The sequence below is a fragment of the Emydura macquarii genome, unplaced genomic scaffold (genome assembly GCF_026122565.2).
Source record: "Emydura macquarii macquarii isolate MOO-44397 ecotype Brisbane River unplaced genomic scaffold, CSIRO-AGI_Emac_v2 contig_1876, whole genome shotgun sequence".
Taxonomy (NCBI): Eukaryota; Metazoa; Chordata; order Testudines; family Chelidae; genus Emydura; species Emydura macquarii.
Window position 1 is genome coordinate 5,477,803 of NW_027132013.1, and position 16,817 is coordinate 5,494,619.

General features: G+C 39.8%; 1 protein-coding gene across 1 annotated transcript in view; it reads left to right on the forward strand.

The window, feature by feature from the left end:
- The window catches only part of PDHX (pyruvate dehydrogenase complex component X), an 87,359-nt gene that overhangs the window by 14,322 nt on the left and 56,220 nt on the right, over positions 1 to 16,817 (forward strand). Inside the window, exon 4 of the mRNA XM_067557548.1 lies at positions 10,792 to 10,892. Coding sequence (XP_067413649.1) covers positions 10,792 to 10,892 — 101 coding nt within the window. The remainder of the gene's footprint in view (positions 1 to 10,791; positions 10,893 to 16,817) is intronic.

The following is a 16,817-nucleotide window of genomic DNA, read 5'->3' on the forward strand; positions in this document are numbered from 1 at the left end:
TTAGTGAGCTATGCAGTGGTTCTCCAACTCATTCTGTGGACTATTTTGTAAGAGCAGGATTGTTTACTGGATGCCAGCTCTCTACCAAATACCCCTTCTACAAATGGCTGGTTCTCAAAAATGTTTCTTCCTGCTGCCTACCAAGGACAGGTTCCATGGATCACCAGTTCACTGGCCACAGTTTAAAAACTACTTCTAAGCTACTCTTTGTTAACATATTTCGTATTCTCATGAAATATCACAAATGATTTTTGGAGTGATACACCAATATAAAAGGCCTAGACAACATCAGAGGTGATGTGGAATCCCTGTGTTGTTACATTCTCAAGTTCTTATGACAATTCGAGTTTAAACTGTGTTTCGAGAAAGGAACCTCTGTATGTGGTAATATTTGCTTATCAACGTGATGTGTAACTTTAGTTTGCGCTAACTAAACTTTATTTGAATATTTAAGAAGGGTATATACCCCATTGTTGGCACACTAGAGTCATTAGACTGAACATTTAGTTTTCCTAATTACTATCTTGTGACCGTTCACACTATGGGCTTCATTTATTTAATCCGCCTTCTCCCTCCCCATCCCCAGAGGTGCTAAGTACCTACAGTTTCTTTTGACTTTAGTTTGACTTCAGTTGCTTAGCACCTTTGAAAATCAGGCTTCATGGCTTTTGGGGGCAACATGTTTGTGTTGGATTTGGAACTGCCTGTGATTATGAATGCTATGTTTTATATGCTTCTGTCTGATTATTGCAAGGGGCTTCACTGTGCGACTAAATTGGGTTAATTCACCAAAGAGACTGTTTGCCTGCAGGCAGGAAGAGAGCAATAGCCCAGATAATGATATCTGGTGGATGTGATATATCTTGACTTTAGCAAAGCTTTTGATACTGTCTCTTACAGTATTCTTATCAGCAAGTTAAAGAAGTATGGGTTGGATGAATGGACTATAAAATGGATAGAGAACTGGCTAGAGCATAGGGCTCAACGAGTAGTGATCAATGGCTCCATGTCTAGCTGGCAACTGGTCACAAGCGGAGTGCCCCAGGGGTTGGTCCTGGGGCCAGTTTTGTTCAACATCTTCATTAATGATCTGGAAGATGGGGTAGATTGCACCCTCAGCAAGTCTGTGGATGACACTAAGCTGGGGGGAGTGGTAGATATCCTGAAAGGTAGGGATAGGATACAGAAGGACCTAAACAAACTGGAGGATTGGGCCAAAAGAAATCTAATGAGGTTCAACAAAGAAAAGTGCAGAGTCCTCCACTTAGGAAGGAAGAATCCCATGCACAGCTATAGACTGGGGACCAACGAGCTAGGCAGCAGTTCTGCAGAAAAGGACCTGGGAGTAACAGTGGATAAAAAGCTGGATATGAGTCAGCAGCGTGCCCTGGTTGTCAAGAAGGCTAATAGCATGTTGGGCTGCATTAGGAGGGGCATTGCCAGCAGGACGCGGGAAGTGATTATTCCCCTCTATTCGGCATTGGTGAGGCCGCATTTAGAGTATTGTGTCCAGTTTTGGGCCCCCCCACTACAAAAAGGATGTGGAGAAGTTGGAGAGAGTACACTGGAGGGCAACAAAAATGATTAGGGGGCTGGAGCACAGGACTTATGAGGAGAGGCTAAGGAAACTGGGCTTGTTCAGTCTGCAAAAGAGAAGAATGACGGGGGATTTGATAGCAGCCTTTAACTACCTGAAAGAGGGTTCCAGAGAGGATGGAGCTAGGCTGTTCTCAATGGTAGTAGATGACAGAACAAGGAGCAACGGTCTCAAGTTGCAGTTGGGGAGGTCTAGGTTGGACATTAGGAAAAAGTTTTTCACTAGGAGAGTGGTGAAGCACTGGAATGGGTTACCTAGAGAAGTGGTGGAATCTCCATCTTTAGAGGTTTTTAAGCTGAGGCTTGACAAAGCCCTGGCTGGGATGATATAGCTGAGGGGTTGGACTAGATGACCTCCTGAGGTCCCTTCCAACTCTAATATTCTATGATAATATTTATCAGCAAAAACTGGATGGACAATGCTAGAGCCATTGGCTGTGATGATCTGCTGGAGAGACCCCTCCCCCACCCCACTGGGCTTGCTAAACTGGTTTCTCCAGGAATGTATGAACCCTGAGAAAGGGAGGGGAGATCAAAGGGTTTAAAGACACAAACATTCTTGAGGAGGTCGGATGGTTAAGGGGGAGACTCAGGGCTTGTCTACACTACAAAGTTGAGTTGACCTAACTCTGGAGGTATACACACTACAGTGCTCCTCCAGTTGCTTTAACTCACCAGCAACACTGACCTAATAAAACCACCTCGACAAGAAGTGTAGCGCTTAGGGCAATGTATTTAGAGTGACGCAGTTTCAGTGTAGACAACACGTTGCCTATGTTGCCATAAGTGGCCTCCAGGAGGTATCCCACAATGCCCACCGTAACCACTCTGGTCACTGTTTTGAACTCCACTGCCCTGCAGCCAGGTACAAGGTATGCACCTCTCCCCTTTTAAAGCCTCAGGAAGTTTTGAAAATGCTCTTCCTGTGGACAGCTCACTCACATTATACTGCCCAGCTGAGCAGGCCAGCTCCATGCAGCAAACGCCCACCTGCCTGGAGTCCATGGGAGTTGGTGGATCTCCTGGGTCTGTGGACAGAGGAGGCTGTGTAAGCACAGCTCTGCTCCAGCCACAGCAACTTGCTTGGGGCTTGGAGGAGAAGGGCAATGATAGGGACACTCAGCAGTGCTATGTAAAAAAATATCGAAGAGCTGCGGCAGGCATAGCAGAAGACAAGGGAGGCAAATAGTCAGCTGCAGACATGCTGCTTCTACAAGGAGGGGGTAGGGGTCAAGGTGATGGTATATGGGTGGGAGACTGATTGGGGAAGCAGTCTGGGTAGGGCTGTGGAGGAAGGTAGAGATGTGGGTCAGTGTGGTGATATATGGGTGGAGGGCTGGAGGGGAGCAATCAGGGTGGGGATCGGGGTGCTTAGCCTCCGGTTGTGGGAAAAGAGGGCATGGTTTTAAGGAAGAATGAAAAGAATCAGAATTAAAACTTTCCCTGGACAAGTAAAAATGGCTACCACTGGCATTCACTTTTTCATATAAATGTAAACTGTGCAGGGTTAAATTACTGATGAGGGTGGAAAATTGGTATAATTTTTTTATACCTATTGTAGGTTATTCATTAAAGAAAAGAGATTTACTTCTCCTGTGGAATGTCTTTGTGTTAAAACAAAAACCAATTTTCAAGACCTCTTTACTTTAGTAAACATGTTACATTAAAATAAATTGCTGCATTACATGGCTCTGTACAGCATTATTAAAAGTGAGTCAGCGTCATGTAGACTGATACTCTATTTCCATTACATTGCCTATGTTCAGAATTGGAATGAACTTTTGTTATCTGGACAATATGACTTGAGTCTCTACTTTCACAGTGATCACAGATGCACAGTGGTATCTTTTGGACTCTCACTTTTGTCAAAGGAAGGAGCACGATGTCTCAAAAGCAATCAGGTTTCAGAAAAAACTGGACCAGTGCCTCCAATTTTAAGAATCTCTGTCTTTCCTCTGTACCTGCAATTATTTTTTGCTCTGATACGCTCTTTAGAGTCTATTGCCTCAGTTCTATATTAGAGTGGTAGTACTGAAAGGTATTTACAACAGAATTCTTAAGAGCTAATAGCTGCAGAAACAACGAGAGTCCTGTAGCACCTTAAAGACTAACAAATTTCTGCGGGCATAAGCTTTCGTGGGCTGCAACCCACTTCGTCAGATGCATCAGCTGCAGAGAAATCATAAGCAAAGGGAATCAAATCCTTTCTTCTTTGCATAGATGCAGTACCAATCCTGATATAAAGAGAAATCAAAGTAGGGAGGCAGGGAGAGAGAATCACACGGGAGTTATCTGTATACCTCATGCTGCAAAGTGCTGCATATGAGTTACAACACTACAATCATTAAATAAAAATGTAAATAATCTCTATCTAAACAACTTCATATGTTTGAGGCTTCTTTTTACTTGTGGCTGAAACCATCTCCAATCATACAAAGCTTAATTAGAAAAGAAATAGCATTCCAGGACCTCCCTACACTCCCCTCCCCAATTCCATGTATCTTCTGGGACAACAGCAGTATCCAAGGCACTCCCCGTCGTGGGAGATGAACTCAATGACAGCTGCAAACACACCCAACTGTGAGAGCCTTGCTGGTCTATGTGAATTCCCTCTTCCCTCCCCTTTGAAGATACTTTCCCATGCAGCTATGACGTTTACCTCAGCATTACATAGGTTTGTTTGCATGGGTGTGGAATAAAAATCTACTTATGGAAACTGAATTTATCTTTATTATTCCCGATCACATGGTCACTGCTGCTAACATTCACCCAAAATAACAATAGGTGCATGTGCATTGTTATAGTTGGGCACACACCGCAATCATTGCAAGGTTCATAGCATGCTGCAAATAATGCCAGGTTCAGCATACTAAAGCAATACACATTACTATGGCTCATTGTTAAAATGCTCCTTCAAGGCCTCCCTCCACCAAATAGCACTCTCGTTGAAGTCCTCTTATAGCTTGTGTTCATAATGCACAGCACAATACTGAAGCGCAGTGCAGGATCAGTGCTTTCTGATGGAGATGGCTGGCTCACGGATCACCAGGGTAGTTGAAAAGGAGCTGGAAACCTAGTAGGTTGCCCATGGAATGATGAGATTGAGAAACCTGCATCATGTAATGCTGATTCTGCCCCATGAGGTGTTGCAAACCTGTCTCAAAACACCCTGCGGCCAGTTACACAGTGTGATAGTTATCCGCAGTACACTCCTCTCTGTGTCAATGCTAGAGTTCTACTGTGGATATACTCCACCGACACAAGGGGTATAGTGTGGACATGCACCAGCAGTTTAATTACAGTGGTGGCTGTACATCAATGTAACTTATATTGACTTATCTTTGTAGTGTAGACAAGGCCTTAGGCAGATTCTGTTGGGGAGCAGACTGATACTCAGACACTCCAGAGGGTTGGGAGACTGGGTTAAAATAGGCCTGCTTAACTCTTAAAATAAGGGTTTGTGCACACAGCAAGCTACCCACATGGCAAGCCAAGTTATGAATCTGCAGCTCACCAGCTTTCTGTGCAGTACTGTTCCATGTGGACACTGAGTTCAGGAAATGTCCTGGAGTGCAGTTTAACATATTACACTTTTGAAGTAGTAGTTGTATGTTAAGCTGTCTTCTGGAACTTTCACTGCACTGTAACTTCATCTACATAGGATGTTACTGTGAGGCAAACTGGTGAGCTATAGATTCATACCCTGGCTTGCTGACTAGTAACTGGCCATGTAGATGAGTCCTAAGACAGTTATATGCATAAACTGGTTTTATTATTTTCAAAATTCTTTCTCTCGTTATGTTGTGTTCCTACTGTTAGAATGAAGCAATACTTTGTTTTAAGAAAGCTGTGTGGGGTCACTGTATTTACTTCTGGTCACAGCTCCCAAAGGGAAGAACTGCAGATACTGAGTCCAGCAGGACCTGTTGAGTGTAATTAGGGGTGGTACACACAGAGCTGTAGCTCAGGATCCCAGTTATAAGAGTGGGAGAGTCATGTGTTTCACCTCAGAGCAGTGAAGGCTCGAGGCCTAAACCTGGCTGGGCTGTACTGAAAGAGAGAGAGAGACCAGAGCGGAGTCAAAGGGGCAGCTAGCCCTGACCCGTGATGAAGTTACAAGCTATTTGGAATGAATTCTTATATTTCTTCATACTAGTAAATTATGAAAGACAAGGCACTATTCTGGTGGGTATTCAGGGCTGACATTTTAATAATTAAATGACTGTCTGTTCTTAAAGCTGATGGAAAGTGAACAAATTTAAGTTGCCTAGACCGATCCCTAAATCTGGAAAGACTCATTTCCAAAATCCATTATCTTTGCATGAAAAGATACTTTGGGTCCTCGTTTATTTCTTCCTCTCCGAGGTCTGTCACCTGCAAAATAATTGACCTTTATTAGAATGTGTTGGCACTGCTAGATGAATGGCCTCTGCAGTATTTTGTGTCGTCACATGGTTCGGCTGTAAATGAGGGCGCTCTAGGATGCGTAGGTTGAATTGGAAGAATTGTTGGGCCTCACTCTGTCATCAAGAAAACTGGTTTCTTTTTAGCTCTCCTCCCAGGTTCAATGAAAATTCAAGTTATGGATGGACTGTAAATTTATTAATGGAGCCCAGGAAAAGTGACATGTTTGTTATGACCCACTGATAGGAGTCGCAAAGTTGGTAGTTGTACCATTACACCCTGCTTGGCTTTTAGTGAGTAATAAGATTATATCTTGGCTTCTAAAGACCACTGTTAGTTTTATTTTAGAGATAGGTGTAGTCTGAGCACAGATCTGGGAGCAAAGACATCCTGAAGTCTAATGCTGTCTCTGATACAGACTTCTGTGGTCTTATGTGTATTTTTAAGTTATTTCTGCATCAGTATCCTCTTCTAGAAAGTGGGGATAATACTTACTGTATTTGTGGTACCTCATAGAAGTGTTGAAAATTATTTAGACAATTAAGCTAGGTACTTATATGGCCCCATTACCGTAGTATCAGCATGCTTAATGTTTGTATGTGCTTTGACTATGTGGAAAGTACTATTACTATATATATTTTCCTAAATTTAGTTACACTTAAGAAATCATTACTCTTATTCAAGGTTAAAATTCAGTTTGTATTTTGACAAACAAAACTTTTTGAGAAACTCAGATAAGAGATACCATAGAAGAGCAAAGTGTTTTACAAACGTTAATCTGCACCATTACACCTTTGGAAGTTAGGTAGGTATAATTATGTCCATTTTACTGATGGGTAAAATGAAGCTCCGTGTGGTTTAATGACTTGCTGCAGATAGACAATGGCGACAGCCCCAGGAGTTGTCTTTCTCTAAAGTCTGGTGTATATCTAAAACTTAGGTTGACCTAGGTATGTTGCTCAGGGGTGTGAAAAATTCACACCTCAAAGACATAGTTAAACTGACCTAAGCCCTGGCATTGATCCCTGTAGGTCTATGGAAGAATTCTGCCTCTTGAGGGGGTGGATTTACTGGAGTGATGGAAAAACCTCTTCTATTGCTGTATCAAGTGTCTACACTACAGTATACTACAGCAGCACTGTGCCACTTCAGTGCTTGTAGTGTAGACATAACCTAACTAACCACGAGTTTCTGATAACCATGAGACCATATTCTACACATTGTGTTTATAACTACAGTTTAAAGTACAAAATCTTTTAAAAACCACTGTACAACTGTTATATCCCATTATAAAGGTTTTATGCCAGTTCTTCCATGTGTGTTATAGAAAGCTATTTCAATCCCTTTTATGCCTTCCTAGATAAGTATCTGAAAATCAGTTGTGCATATTAATTGCTCTTAATTGAAGTTTGGACTCGAAGTCGAATTATTGTAATATTTTGATTACAGTGACATCTTTTTCCATTTAAAAAAATCTGAATGGGATACATGGGCTCATTTAGCTCTCTCTGACAATAATTAGTTTTAAATGGTTTTTTGACTAGCAGTCTGGAAAATAGCAGTGTAATAAGGGTTAAAGCAAATGGGTAGGAAGATTTTTAAAGAGGAAAAAGGAAAATTGGGGTCCTGCTTCTAAATTTACCACCATTAAGTGATTCTCATAAATGACTAATCCTGCAGTGACTTGATATAGATGGTTGACTGGCACTAGTAGATATATAGTGTTGTTGATTTTATTTCTGAAAAAATAAACATTATATGGTACTGTGTTTCAAAGTAAATGGAAAGACACAAGATTGGAAAGGTAAATCTGTTATGTTGCATGTGGAAATGTGTGGGTTTTTTCCCCCATGTATCCAGCAGGGGTCACTAGAATACTATTCTGGTCATTGTTCCTGCTCTTTAAGTGTAAATATCTAATCTTTGTTTTTGCAATTGCACAGTAGAGACAAATGATTTCACTTCAGCAGGAGAAAACACATTGTATTTAATAGACAGCTTCATTATTTCCCCCTCACTGTGGATGCTGTTTCCATTGGTTCCTATGGGTAATGAAGTCCATTTCTTAAAAATAAAACGGCTTTTTATTCTAAAGGTATTTATTATGTATGCATTTAGTACTGGTGAAAGATAACAGACTGACAGCCCTGGAGACTAAAATCCTGTGATTATTTTGAGCCAGGTTCATAAAATTGGCAGTATCAGTGGATGCTTCCCCATATAGTGTAACTCAACAGTGTTTTAGAGGGATTACCTCCAGGGGCTGAGAGAAGGGGATTCTCCATAGCCAATCCTTATTTGAGCACCTGACTGCATCAAGGGCTGCAATTTGTGTCTTAATATTTGGACACCTGTCCACTAGTAACTGGACTGACATGACCATTTTATTCCATGCAGGCTATTGAACCTCTGTTGGATATGACATAGGTTAGATTTGGAGGAAAACTCCAGTGTAATATAGTAATGAATCTAATATAAGGAGCTAACTGCTAAAACAAGGGTTTTCAAAGTACCTGAATAATTATAATAAAAATGGTCACACAAAGAGCCACCATCTGGACATTTTATGATACCAAGTACCAGCTTCTGCATTGGGAGTCAGAATTTTCAGCAAAGCTCTCTTCTTTCCAGTTCTTTCCAGTGGGGAAACTGATCTTTTCAGTTGTACTTGGCATCAAATGGGGCACCTGCTAGGATGTATCATGAATTTGGCAGCCTCTGCTGAGAGGTAGCACAGTCCTATTAATTAAACTGGGTTACTGAACCAGAGGCAGGGATTTCTAAAGGCTCTATTGCAACATACTTCTAAAAATAGGTCAAATCCTCTGCAACTTGCTGCTGCTGTGGTGGGGCCAGGAGGCAGAAAAAGTTGGCTTTACTAGTTTCCTGGAGTGTCCCCAGTGAGGGAATCCTCAAGCACCTTGGACAGGTTTGATGTTCCCAGGGTAGGAGGCACATTGATGGGGTGGGGACATTGCTGGAGCGCTGCTATGCTTTGGCAATCCTGTACTGCTGCAGCCATTGCTCTAAAAATAGAACTGCCCTAAGGCTGCTGTAAGCATTTGTGTCTGGAGTAGCCACCACTGGCCACAGGCTAGTGATGGGAGGCATAAAGATGTCACTTGCCCCTTCAACTGTGCTGGGCACAGAATTGGCACAACTAAGGAACGAGTCCATGTTATTTAGTAAATACCTATGTAGCTGTCTAAGGTGTTATAACAAACCACATGAATTAACCATTTAACAGAACTAAACCGCTGTGCATTAGAGTTGAAGGGCTTGGTAGCCCTCCATGCACAATTCAGTCCCTAATTCTGTTGCAGTTTAATGTGTCTCAATGTAGGTTTTTTTTTTTTTTTTTAAATGAAATAGTGAAGTGCTAAATTCCCTGTATATATTTGAGTGGACAAAGAAATTGGCCATCCTTTCTCCCCTTAGAGTTCCCATAAGGGAAACTCGGGGAAGTATTTATTTGAGACTTGAAGGCAGCTGCTGTCTCCTAACGCAGAGGTCATCCAGATCATACAGCAGCTCTTTCTCTTTCTTTTTTCCTCATCCCTTTTCAAGTACTAACAATATAAGAAATAATCAAGACAAAGATGTGAACATGTTACATGCACAAACATAGGGAGAAATTGTAAATGGCAAAGTAATTTTTCTGATGATTAAGCGCTTTAGAGGTGGAACTGGAAATTAAAATTAGACATATAATGCTGTTGCTTCATTTACTGTGCTGAGAAAAATGTTAAAGCTTGTGTTTTGTATTTTAATTAAAAATAAGTACCTACAAACCTGATATATAATTGTACTTTTTGTTTCTCCAGTGCTCTGTAAAGAAAAGCATATTTTATCTGCTTTAAGGCCAAAACATTCTGGATCCTTTTCAGATTTCCCACTGTAATTTCATTTAATGGCAGGCATCCAGTCATTATTCTCCTGACAAAAGAATGCAGGCTCAAAGGCCTGTTATCATGCAATAGCAGACATGTATGTGTTATGCTTAAAAGGAGAGGAAAAAAAGATACTATAAAGTGATCCCATTTATAGATTTTTATAGGACATGCAAATCCATGTCTAACAAACACACACATTTTCATTTCACAAAATATGTGTATTTCTAAAAGCTCTTGTTTGTTCAGGATAGCATGATAGACTGAAAGCAAACAAACTGACAGCCTTGCCATCTGAATATTTTTCATTTCTTGACGTTCTATTTGTATATCTGTAGTGATGATTGGAGTCCTTGACAGAGGACCGTTCCATGTTTAACTCTTTGCTATAAATTCAAAGTAACGCTTGCCTCTCTGTATATATTACACTTGCCTATATATATATAAAACACACACAGACGCACAACATTCTTATATATAATTTTAAGACAATGCTGCTTGCTACCAGTATTATATTAAGAGACTCGTACATCATCATTTTCAGCAATGTCTAGCAGTTTGTGCCAAAGGCTGGACATAATGATTTCAGGATTGCCTTCTTGGCTCTGCTCCTGGCTGATTGTAACCTAGGGCAAGTCACTTCATTGTTCTGTTTGAATACTTAACGCAAACATGGATAATCAATGACATTAACACTTTACAGAAGAGCGGTGATTTTTATCCAGAAATCTCAGAGTGCAATATATTTACTGCATTTTTAACCATCCTTACAATATTGGCAAACTGCTAGCCAGATGCATGCTTAAGAGGATATTTCAGTATGTCTCCATCCTACCAAGGGTTAAGTAGTTCGGAAAGGAAGCTATTCTACAGTATTTTAAAATTCTGTCTTGTTTTGCAGGTGAAACTGTAAATGCAGGAGATGCATTATGTGAAATCGAAACAGACAAAGCAGTGGTAACCATGGAGTCAAGTGATGATGGCGTATTGGCTAAAATAATGGTAGGATTAACTCTCTTCAGCGGGTTAAGGTCATTTGTCATGGGATGTGGTCATCTTTCATGTTAGTTAAAAAATTACTTGAATTTGTTTAATAAGTTTAATATGAACTTCCGTCTGTAATTCGTCTCACCTCATTTTCAGAATAATATGCCAACACACTATTATGGAATATTTTTTCTATTTGTAAATGTACAAGTGCTGAATTATTAAAGTTATAGATAAGTGTAATTTTCATCTGTGAGGATAATTTATGGTTTATATACGTTTTGTTGCCTTATGACTTGCATCCATCAAATATTTAAATTTGATTATTCTTGGTGTTTAGTTAATTAGAATTTAGGAATAACACTTAATTAATTTTTTCACTGTCTACCTGCTGTGGTTTCTTGCATCTTCTTCTGAAGCATGTGGTGGGGACCACTGTTGGAGACAAGATCCTGGACTAGATGGACCCTGGGTCTGTTTCATTATCGCAATTCCTATATTCCTAAAATCTATTTAAAAATTGAAAATCGATGTGAGTGTAGAAAAAAGAAGGGAATATTGGAATAGCCAAAGGTAGAAAATAATTGGAATTAATCTAGTGTGCCTACCGACACCCTGATTGTTCTGGCTGTTTGTGTGGGTAGGGGGAAGGGAGGGAGGAAGGATGTCCTTTGTGTGTGGGATGGGGGGTGTCTTTTTTAGGCCCCTCTCGTGCAGTCTGATTATAAGCAACAGTAGGGCTTTGAGCAGGACTGGGAGCCTGCCCATGCAGATCAGATTGCCAAATGGAGGCCTTAGATTTTAAACAATTTCAGGAAGAAACAATGTCATCTTATATGTCCACACTGCATCTAGCACAATGGGGCCCAGATTCTCACTTGGACCTGTTAATGCTACAAAGAATTAATAATAGTAATCACATTCTCCATTTTTCCTTAATTACAGGTTTTATATAATGGTAACCGTGGTTTTTCACTTTAGAAATTCAACTTTTTCCTTTGTTATAAATGTTTAGGATAATAATCCTAATTACAAAATCATCTCTGATATGCATTAATTTGCTGGTGAAATAGTGTTGCATATTTTCTCTCACCCCACCCTCTCCTAGTTCTGTAGTATTAAACTATGGTTTGGCCCAAAAAGTTCACTAGAATATGGGGCTTGATCATGATTGGGTCTGATGGGTCTTTCTGTAGTATACACAATTGGCGGAGGACCAGGGTGGAGTTTGCCTTCCTTGCAACATCTTCAAACCACGGTGGGTAAACTAGGAATGTGCTTAGTACCTAACTGAGAAACTGGGGTGGAGTTGTTCATTCATCATAACTTGCAGCCGGTTTTTGTTTATTATATATATTATTTGTAATAATAATAAATGTTTTAAATAAAAAAAATGTTATTTTTTCTAAAGGACACTTGTGTCTTCCAGTTACGCGCTTTAAATAAATGTTAAAAAAATTAAAATATAAATACATAAATAAGTAATGTGTGTATGTGAGACCAAAAAGAGGCTCCAGCCTCAAATGTTCAAAAAAGTAAAAATAACAACTTTTACGACCCAGACGGCCAAAGACTGCCCACCCTAATGACCCTGAAATCCACCTCAAAAAAACCAAAAACAAAATAAACTATAAAAAATAACAATAATCATGCTTACAAAACATAAATAATTAATAATCACTCCAAAATACAAATACAACATAACAAAACAAAACCCATAAAATAACATAAAAGCTTACCCCTATTAAAAAAACAAACAAACAAAAAAATAAAAACTTTAAATTTAGTTCTACAATCATCCTCCAAAAGCACCGGTGCTCGCTGACAGACCCATGCTCCTTTCCTCGTGCTTAGCCACCTGGCCAGTGGACTAACACAAGCAACTAAAGCTAATAACTATACTCCATCTTTGTAAAAGTGTGTGTGTGTGTGTGTGTGTGTGTGTGTGTGTGTGTGTGTGTGTGAGAGAGAGAGAGAGAGAGACAATTGTTTTTTAAAATTTTTGTATTCACAATAAACATGGTGTATTGCCTTGTCCCCATAAATAAAATCCTGCTGTTTATTTTATAAGTATAACAGTTTCAAGTGCTGTTAAGAGAATAAAATGGATGGTTCCCAGAGGGAAAAGACCTGGGATTTTGGTGTTGGACTTTGGGCTCATGTGATAAGGTAAGACCTTGTGGCCCTTGCGTTCACCCTGCTGCACCCTCTGTACCTCTTGTGGCTGACAGCCGACAGGCAATGCAAGTAACACAGTCTCTATGCAGACACTGCATCGCCCCAACTACATTGACTTAAGCTTTACGCCTCTCACTGAGGTGGATTTATTCAGTTGGTGTAGCGGGCAAGTTATAGCGGCGGGAGGAACGCTGCACTGTGTGCGCTCACAAAATTCAGCTGAGAGTAATGGGATAAATTGAGGGGGAAGACTTAGGCTGAACATAGGTAATCCTTTCAGAAAGTGAGGACTCTTAGGCTAGGAATTGTCTGCTGTGGTTCCATTGCTTTGGATCACTTAAAAACTAGGCTGGACAAAGCACTGTTTTCTGTAGGGAACACTTTTTCATTGTCATTGAGATTGGTTGGATAATTTAACAGATATTTTCTATCTTGAATTCTAGAATTACCTATGTTATCTTTCTGGGGTTAGGAATTTCTTTCAGTAGGTACAGGTCTGTTTGTGTTAATGGCTGTGGGGTCTTTACATGTTTAGCACATGATAATTGTATTCATGACGCAATAGCTATATTCATTTTTCTTATTAACAAAGGTGTATTGTAGGCTGCTGCCAAACTTTGAATAGCTGCAAATTGTTTTTATATATAAAATCCATAGGATTATTACTATATGTTTTACCATTCTCAGTTTTTTCTAACAATAAACGAGAGCTGGGGGGAGGTGAGTGGGCTGTGTGTGTGTGCAGGACAAACAGTAATAGGTAGAAGCTATCTGCAAACCTGCACTTTTTTTTAAAAAAAGCCTTCTTTCAGCATATATTATAATGGCTGTTTTAAAACAGCCTTAGAATAAATGGTACTCATATTGCACATTACGTTTTCTTTGTAGTAGTATTATTGTATGCACTTCCTTTATCTATATTCATGTCACATCACTGATGTTCAGCTTCCAGTTTACAGTCACTGATTACTTTGTGGTCATAGATAGGTGAACACATTTCAAAGATGACAGGATGTGTGGAAGAGAAATGTTTTGAAGCCCAGATCTAAGCATTTGTATTCAGTGCTCTCTCCCCTTCCCTCTCCTCAGCCACATTTCCCCCCATGTTACCTGACTTCAGGGTTTCACAGAAATAAATGACACCAGAATTAATATTTATCCGGAAATTGAAAGGACTATAGTGCAACTCACCTGAAACTTTAAACTTCTTTGAGGGTTTTAAACAGTGAACTGTGATGAGAATGAGTCTGTTAACTCAACACCCATCTACCATAGTAGGTAGATAAGTTGTTCTCCATGCTCCTCTTTGGTTGTCTTGAACTCATTGTGATTTCTTTCCTTGCTCCTGCCCTGCATCCCCAAGGGATTGAAAGCACTTTGTTTAGTTGTAATGCTGTATTAAATATTGATGGAAGTGACATTAGTCTTTCCTAGTTGAACCTTTTAAGTATGCTAATGCAAGCTATGAGTGAAGCATGAATTCAGGTATAAGTAACATCTGCTGCCTTACCTACAAGTTCTGAATCAATTCAATACAAAGTACTCTTGCTTAAGAAATACCAGGGTTTAAAACACTATTCACATTTACTAATCATTGTTGCTTAACTAATAAATGAGTTTTGCAAGCTTTAACATTGCAGCAATTTGTCTTGTGGGTTATGTGGTATCAGTGAGATGATGCATAGGACCGTTAAAGAAAGGCTTCATTCAAACTCAATGTGCATGTTTTAGGGGAGTTTTTGGTTGTGGGGATATATATTTGTATGCTGCATGTATTTCAAGAATTAAAAGATATTTAAGTCCAAACCCAAAACCGAAGTTTATACTTTGGTTCCAAATAACCTATCTAGAAAATGCTTGAAGATGTTGCTGAACATTTTGACTGTACAGATAAGTACAAAATTTAAAACTGCTGCTGGCTTTTTAAAATGTCTTCTCACCAAGGCACTCAGGAGTTAAAATGCAATACTATATTTTAAAGATATATGCAATAGAAGCATGCTAAAAACACTCTTCTTATAAAGCAGAAATTTAGAGGTGATCTGACAAATAGAAAGGGAGAAAGGTAACTTTTCTATGTATTTGCAATACAAAAGCGCCTACAACATGATATATGGAGACTTCTTTACATGGCTTTAAATCATGTTACTAACGTACTATAAAGGAATAACAAAACCACCACGATCCTCTGCAGCTCAAGACTTTAGAAACAGGATGGAAGGTTCATCTATCAGCCCACCGTTTCATAGGTCAGTCTGCTGAAAGGCTGCAAAGAAATACATTTTGCAGAGCCATGTTTAGAAATAGCTGCTTGTGCTAAGCATGTTTGCCACAGGAGTGATTTCCACATGCCTAGACCTGCTACTGAGAATAGCCTGTACCTGGTTACTGTGAACTTTATTTCTATCTCTAGAATGGTGAGTTCCAACATTCCAGACAAGCACAGGTCAGAAGGCAAGTCAAAGGCCAAGAGCCGTTCTTCAACCACTTCATGGTTTTATGTACAGTAGAACCTCAGAGTTACAAACACCAGAGTTATGAACTGACCTCTCAGCCAGACACCTCTTTTGGAACTGAAAGTACACAATCAGGCACCAACAGAGCCTCCCCCGTCCCCTCCCCCAAAAGCAAGTGAACACAGTACAGTACTGTGTTAAAGGTAAACTACTTTAAAAAAAGTGAGGGGGGGGGGAGTTTTAAAAAAAACCCAAGACTTGACAAGGCAAGGAAACTTTGTGTACTTGTTTCATTTAAATTAAGAAGGTTAAAATCAGCATTTTTCCTCTTTAAAGTAAAGTTTCAAGCTGCATTAATTCAAAAGTTGTAAACTTTTTTTTAAAAAACCAACCATAATTTTCTGCTCAGAGTTACGAACATTTCAGAGTTCTGAACAGCTTCCATTCCTGAGGTGTTCGTAACTCTGACGTTCTACAGCATAATGGTCTGTGCCTGGAATTTCATTTGGCATTTGGTTCAGGAAGCTCAAAACACAGGCACGAGTGTCTCAACCTTCTATGATTCTAAACCTCAGTGTAGTACATTTCAGAGGCAGGGAACTGCTCTTGGGACCACCTGGAGTTGCTAAGTGCAAACCAAAAAGTCCCAAAAGCATGGACACCCAGGCATGGAGTGTAGTATCTTTGCAACTAACACAATAAGAGTCTAGGAGTGGAGAGAAAATTGCTATGAATGTTGAACCCAAGTTGGTCTTGCTGTGTCTCTTAATGCCTCAGTTTCTCTTTTTAAAATGGGGATAATTACGTTTATCCACTTTTGTGAAGTGCTTTGAGATCTATGGGTGAAAATCTCTATAAACATGCAAAGTATAACTGAGACTGCTGTGTTAGTTTCACATCTACAGTCCATCCCACAGCAAAAGCACAGTTACTTGCCTACTTAAAATGGGGCAGTGGGACCCTAAAATGTTGTTGGTATCAGAAGGCAAATATACTGGATTCTTTAACTATTTGGTTAATTATCATCACCTAATCAGACATAGTGGTAAATATCCTGCCTTTATAGTTGCATTTATATTTCACTGTGTGCTTGCAGCTGCTTTCTAAATACCTCTGACTCTAACTCTGCATTGTCTGGTTATAAATGTCTCCCAGAATTGATAGTATTTTTTACTCAGTTGCTTGGTAATGTATTTTGAATTGCTAACACTGTCAATGGGTTGAAACAGCGATTCATCTAGTCCTAATGCCACAGGAAGGGTGAAAGAATCGATAGACGAATTTCAGCAGCGTTGGCAGCACATGT